The sequence below is a fragment of the Argentina silus genome (assembly GCF_951799395.1).
Source record: "Argentina silus genome assembly, chromosome: 20".
NCBI lineage: Eukaryota > Metazoa > Chordata > Actinopteri > Argentiniformes > Argentinidae > Argentina > Argentina silus.
The window spans coordinates 8,206,512-8,213,664 of NC_139674.1; the positions used below are offsets into that span (position 1 = coordinate 8,206,512).

At 41.0% G+C, this 7,153-nt stretch overlaps 1 protein-coding gene across 1 annotated transcript in view; it reads right to left on the reverse strand.

Annotated features, from left to right (window-relative positions):
• Positions 1-3,517: 3,517 nt before the first annotated feature.
• The window catches only part of syt1a (synaptotagmin Ia), a gene marked incomplete at both ends in the record, with an annotated part of 30,092 nt that continues 26,456 nt past the window's right edge, over positions 3,518-7,153 (reverse strand). Inside the window, 2 exons of the mRNA XM_083692558.1 lie at positions 3,518-3,724; positions 5,886-6,019. Coding sequence (XP_083548684.1) covers positions 3,518-3,724; positions 5,886-6,019 — 341 coding nt within the window. The remainder of the gene's footprint in view (positions 3,725-5,885; positions 6,020-7,153) is intronic.

Here is a 7,153-nt window from a genome sequence, read left to right on the forward strand (position 1 = left end):
GAAGCATTGCATTGCAGTGCAGTTAATGGCTTTTCTTGTGGTCCTTTACACACCTCACGATCTGATGCCTCCTGCAATGTTTTCTTTACTGTCTACCCTGAAGCGTTTTATTCCGTAAGGGTAATTATTCCACAAATGTTTTCTTATTGATCACATTATTTAATTGGTGATTTGGAACCCCTTTGGAGTTGCTCAAGTTATTCTGATAATGAGCCTACTTTAGTTTTGTTATCCTTGTTTTATTCCAACAAGCTTTTCTGTAATTCATGACTTAAAGTATGCATAATGTTTACAAAATAAAGTGTCCCTGTTCAAGAGGGAATGCAACTAGATAGGGCATGTATACTGTATGCAGCTGTGATTAAATGTTCAATGTTTTTGGAATGTATTGTTTATAAGGGATAGTTCTCAATAGGGCATCAACATAAAGTAATGTAAAAAAACACTCACACAAATCAACATTTATTTTTTACAACAATTAAAGGAAAGTGCCATCTATACCTAGTCTCACGACAAACGTAATCAATACTAAACACAGTCCATACTGTACATTCAGAGTTTTCATTTCAAATATAAAAGGTGTTTCGATAGGGCAGTAAACAAATGATAAATGATTGAAAAACATGATAAGAGCAATAGTAATGTGACATAGTACAGTTTAGTAGATCATGTTGATATCATGGTGGATGGAATTATTAGGACAGGTGTGATATGTCATTGATATTCATGGCAATATGATGAATACGTAGTCTTTTGGACAAATATGAACATATTTACATGATCATTTTTTAAAGGAGAGGGGAGTATTTAAATATATTTTGGGGGAAGTTAAATGTTGGTATTTCCCAATACTTCCTGAAAATTCTGATGCTGGATCTGTGTGCAAGAACAAATTAACCAGAAAAGAGGGAAGGAACCCTAAACAGAGGATTAGAGATGTCAAGCTCCAACCTACACAGAATCTACATGTGCTGTGTCCTGACCATCTCACTCGAGAGGGATACATCTGACTGTATATATATATATATTTTCTCTGGGCAACACCACCCACATAACACTATGGGATGACATACACGTATTGCACAGTGCTCAACAAAATGCTGTGTGAATCCACCACGCGCTCTCACTCCAACAAAACGTTCCATATCTCCTGTGTAAAGCCGCGTTAATCAGCCAGCCAGTCCACAGATATTAGAACTGACGATGCTTTGCACCTCTCTCTGCATGTAGAAGGGAAATGGCAGTACAACATCACTACAGAACAGACTGGTTCGCTACCTACTGATAAGTCTACATCTCTATGCACACACGGCAGTCACAGTGATCACACAAAGCAGTCCTTAGAGACTCCTATGGAATGACAAATAGCTTTTTCATAATAGTGCTATCAACTACACAATAACATTGAAAACATTTAGAAACTCCTCCTGAAGCTAGCATCGAGTATATGCAAGAGGTTCCTCCAAGATAAGAGACTTCATGGATTTCATGGATTAAAACGTCTTACTTATTCCTCTTATTGGACCCGTAGTAAAGGACATACAGTATGGACTAATAATATCACCCTAGGCAGACCATTAACTTTTACAGTTATTGTTTTATATCCCATTTTCTTCTTGGTGTTGCACTCTGCCAACAGTAGAAAACTGGCTAACTACTGTTGAGTCAAATAAGAGATTTGTCATTTCATGTACTTTACCTTTAAGTAAATACCAAGAACCAGCAGAGCTCTTGGATAAGAGCTGCCCTGCAATTCTGAAATAAGCATCCTGAAATAAAGCCAGTCAACATAGTCCAAAATGGTGTAAAGAAGTCAACAAGCTATTGTCGGTTCAAAGACATCCAGTGCAAAACAGTAGCCACATAAAAAGAAGATTGGCAGTAAAACATGGCTAGCTCTATTGTCACTGTGAGAAGGCAACGCAAAGTTCAGGGCACCATTGCAGCCAAAGACATTGTTCCCAATAAACCAAAGCTACGACCACTACTTTCTAGTGGGAGTGTGCATGAAGAGAGGGTTTGTATACGTCACCTCTCTGAAAATGGCAGTGTTTAGAAGATCACTTCTGTCAGTATAAGTCATATACTGACCCAACTGTTCTCTTTACTCACTTAAAGTTCAGTTTTACTCATGATTTTTTTTTTTCTCTGATTGAAGGCAAGGGGATCTAGTATCATAAGAGACAGCCCCTGGTGTTGGTAGATATCTCCCCCCATCCCAGCCTTTAGCAAATATTGTAAAAAAAATCATGCAGATTACTAAAAATATTTAGACATTTAATTGATCTAAAAAATAGTCATCTTAAATCTAGAGTCAAAACTCTTTGCTCCATCTTGGAGACTGGTCTCCAAATCCTAAACATAATGTTTCCAACAACAAGGCTATTGAAAGTAAGCAATTAACAAAATATTGTTAAACCAGTTTAAGGACACAATGGCTACAGCTTGGTGCTATTTCATATGGGGTCAGTTTCCGAGTGGGGTCAGTGGAATAGACTTTTGGGTTTAATAAGAGGACCAGCTTGTAAAAAAATGTAAATCAAGACCTTTAAGGAAAAGATGGTCTTTAAAATGAGGACCTATTTTACTTAAAAGTAACAGACCGAGTCACAATGTGAAGCCTTGCCTGAATGTGAGGAAGAGAAAGGCTAATCGGTTTACATCGATTTAGAAATTCTCTGAACATTGTGTTTCAAGCAAAACGCAGAGGTCCTCTGATTGAGAAATTAGTATAAAAAGTTATAAGAAACCATGTGCTTGTATAATTTCCAGCAGCATATGTTTTCCCACGAAACCATAGTAGTTAATGGCCTAGTTTTTTGTATCTTTAGTGTATATTAATCTTTTTTTCTGCGATGGTTCATTAGTAAACATAAAGCCAGACACCGTCCTTTACAATATGAGTATACTTCGACTAGCATCTTGCAGGTTGGATTTTTTTTCTGGAATGCAATAAGGTAGAATCTTTAAATCCTGTAATATATATAATATCGGCTCTCCTATATCTGCATTTACATAATTTAAAATAGAACATCTTATTAAAAACATCAAGATATACACAGATTAGGAAACGGGTAACAACATACAAACACATAAACTAGAAATCATTTTTGTCTGCATACTGATATATACAACTTGTGGTACAATAAATTCTTTCAGTCATGCGCTATCTATACAGATCATATTGCTTAAAAGAAGGGGGCATTTGGTTAGGGGGGTTAAGGGGGTGGAGATGGACAACAAAGTAAGGACCCAGAGGGAGAGGTCAGAACCTGACATATAGAAACACAAGTGTGAACGGCAGGGGAGCTGGGCGTTGAAAGAACCATTAACAATTAGAAAAGTGGGGCTTTAAGACGAGTTGTATGGAGTTGGGTAGGCAGGGGTGGAGAGAGAGAGAGAGAGAGAGGGGGGGGGGGGGTTGACGGTGGATGGACCCATACATATACTGTATCACTGAGGTATTTACACATACTGGCTAAAGAGCACTACAGGGCAGGCGCTGAAAGGGCCCTGCCTATTTCTTGGTGGACAGCTGAGCGTCCACCTCCTCCTCGACCTTCAGCACATGCCACTGGGCGATGGGTCTCCGCGGGTTGGCCAGCATATCCGACCAGTGGCGCAGCTCCGTCCCCAAGCTGTTGAGGCCCACAAAGACCTTGCCGATGGCATCGTTCTTGCCGATCTTGTCATAGTCCAGAACAGTTACAACAACTTGAACTTTCTGTAAGGGAAGAGGGGCGGAAAGAGGGGAGGAAAATGAAAGAAAAGGGTGAGTTTGTGGGATGCACGACTATCCTGGCTACTGGTGGAGGCTGGTGGAGGTTGAAATTGGAGGACTCCATGTAATACATGGAATGGAATGAGGAATGGTATCAAACCTTTCATTCCTCATTCCATTCCATGCATTACAATGAACCTGTCCTCCGATTTCTACCTCCACCAGCCTCCCCTGCTGGCTACTGTATTGTACATTGTCAAGTGTATTCAGTGACAGGCAGTTCAGGGACCAGGAACTTCATGAACAGTAGATACAGTAGCCTATATGACACAAATGTCACAAATATACTTCCGGACCAGCAAACTGTTTAGTCACGGAATGCTCTCTATGAATAGTGAAATGCTACAAGGTGTTCTTGATCATCACACGCTGTTTTCTGAAAAACTGCCCATCTCTGCTCTTGTGACAATCAGATGGAAAAGCTTTTTCTTTTGCAGCAGAGGTTTTGAAAGCCCAGCAGGCTTGAACTTGAAAAGTGCCTTTTGACTATAATCTGAGAGCATCCGGCAAACAACAGAGAGAGTGGACTGGCAAAAAATCTTAATGGCAGGGAGACATTCGTTCTTTACAGCCTGACAAAGACTTTTCTGGTGCAATTGTTAGTTTTTAGGTGTTGTAACCTAAAAAGCGGCCCTAGGACGATTTCACTATAAGTGGATGTACAGTCCTTCTGTGAAATGGTCTTCAATTGCCTACCATAGTGGTATGGGTGACGAGGGAGACTCTCTTTCAGACTTTTGAGTCAGGCGTAAGTGCTCATTAGAAATGCCATTTAGGACCAAGCTTACATCACTGCCGAGCCAAACACACAACAGATTGCAGGATTACTCAGAGGTCAACGATTCTGCCTCAGCATGTGTTTATTCAAAGTGGAGCAGCAAAGAGGAGTGACCCGTGCGTCAAGCGTTGGCAGGGAATATGAATTAGCGTGCTGATTAAGTTTCGATCCACTGCCACATTGGGAGTCATTGTTCTCAGATAGCATGCCTAATCTGCCATATAATGAAATACTGAAAGAGTGTCAGCCTGTCATGGTAGGACCCTCAGACCCTCTGTCAGACTGTAAAGGGTTTGACCCTCAGTGGAGACAGGGAGTGTAGCAGGGGAGGCTGGCGGAGGGCTGGTGGAACCCTAAATTGGAGGATGGGCTCATTGTAATTGCATGGAACAGAATGATGAATGGTGTCAAGCATGGAACGGAATGAGGAACGGTATCGAGGAATGGATTCAAACACGTGTTTACATGAGCCCGTGATTTCTACCTCCACCAGTCTCCACTGGAGTGTGGTGATTATGTTCCACTCCTGTCTCTTTTCTATCAGTTGAGGGAATATGGGAAGTTCTGATTGGCATCCACCCAGACTAACTGGAGTTAGGCTCCAAATAGAAACGGAGGCTCATGGAACCAAACCCGTGGTTTCTGGGCTGTGAAGTGCTAAATCAATTTGAGGCAATTACTTTTTATGCCCAGAGTGTTGACGCTGTTCACGGTTTCCCCCCCCACCCCCGGCACAATTTGCATGCACTTTATCTTCCTTAATTTTTCTGGCCATAATAGCTTTACAGCGTTTTTTCCTAATATTATTTGCCTAATATCATGGTCAAACAGAGCGCCATAGTGTATACTGTATGCCTTCTACTGTATATACATTACAATGTGACCAAATCTGAAAAGGATCTTAATCATACCATGAAGAGCTATTTCAGTGTTCAAAGCCACAGTTTTCTGTTTCATGTTATCAGTGAAGTGTTGAGAATCGCACTATAACTCACCACTCCCCTTTGCAATCGTCTTGTTAAACTGTGAAATTGATACTGATTTTATGGGAGTGCCTCTGATTCTAATTTAAATGAAGAACAGAGTCTCTGACTGATTATATGACCAATGAGTATACAATCACAACCTCATTTTGAGCTATCATTCTACTGCTCAAACCGTGACCACAATCACTTTTTAAAGACAATGAATCAATTTTGGATTATGCACTCGGATTACTTGATAAGTGGTCTATTTCTGAAATCAATTAGGTCTAGTCTAAGAGCTGCAATGACGAGGAGAGATTTGTGCATGTAATGCAACGTCCATAGGGATGTGAACCGTTACCTGGATTTGTTCAAATGGTACTTCAAAGCTGAAGGACTCATTGTAGTAAGGGTTGAGGGTGTTCTTCTTGATTGTCGTCTTCTTCTTCTTCAGCCTCTTGCCATTCTGCATCAGGTGGATCTTCACATATGGATCTGTTGAGGAAGGAAACGGCCTTGTTAGAGCACACGCTTTGTCCATTTATCCCCTATACAACCTGTTCCATTGTATACACACTCAGAGTTTTTGGGAAAACTCGTTCCCTTCCCCTTTACTTTGTTATATTTCCATATGAAAATCCATCATACAGTCTGATATATTCACCTTTATAGAAGTACTGTATCTGGGCATACCCATTTCAAATAATTTCCAAGAAAACAAAAGAGAGCTGGGCACCATTTCCAAAGTGTATTGCTTCGGTGAATGGCTCATGTTTACATCTCCAAATCAACATTACTACTTGAGGACCTCATTTGCAACATTTCCATTTCCCCAAACGTTGTCTGAGGCCCTCAGAGGAACCTGCTCCCGTGGCCCTCCAGCCCCTTCCCTAGCCTCTCATACTCTCTTCGGCAATCATGTGGAGAGTGCTTGAGAGAGCTGCAGACCCACCCATCAGACTCCTAGCTTTATCATTAGCAATCAAGATGTTGGGCTAGCGGCCCTGATTTGTTTACTCTCCATGCATGCTAATCACGAGAAGGAACCGGGAGGAGAGGAGAAGCACTCTGTCTGAGACGGGACGCAGGGGCTTGGAGAGCTAATGAGCCTTGATAGCGCACAACCATCGAAGACAATATGAGCCGGATGAAGACTTATCATAATGAGAAAAAGGTTGTGCCGTTTATCTTTGAAGACAATATGGCATTTTGTTGGTCTTGGAATAAACACAAAGGAATAACCACCGCCCCTCCTGCATATTGTATGGTAATTGGACTAAATGACCGATAACATTACTCTGAATGATAAAACAGCTAAGCATCAGCATGGTAATGGACTTAGGCTTGGTATGAGTCCTCTTTATTGACTTTTGTGGTAAAATACTGCTCGCACCCATAATGCGGATTTATCTCTAACTCCCGGATGCTGGCAGTCTTTATTAGGCCTTGTGTTAAATGCTCGTGAGTGCTGAAAAAGACTATATTTTTGACAAGGAACATCTGTGGGATTCCTAGCAATGGCAAATATTGGTAAAGCTTAGCTGCCTTAATCTTTTATCCAATTTAGAGGGATAAGAGCTGATTGCAAACTGGCAGAAAACATCCTAGACTGCTATGCATGCATAGAGA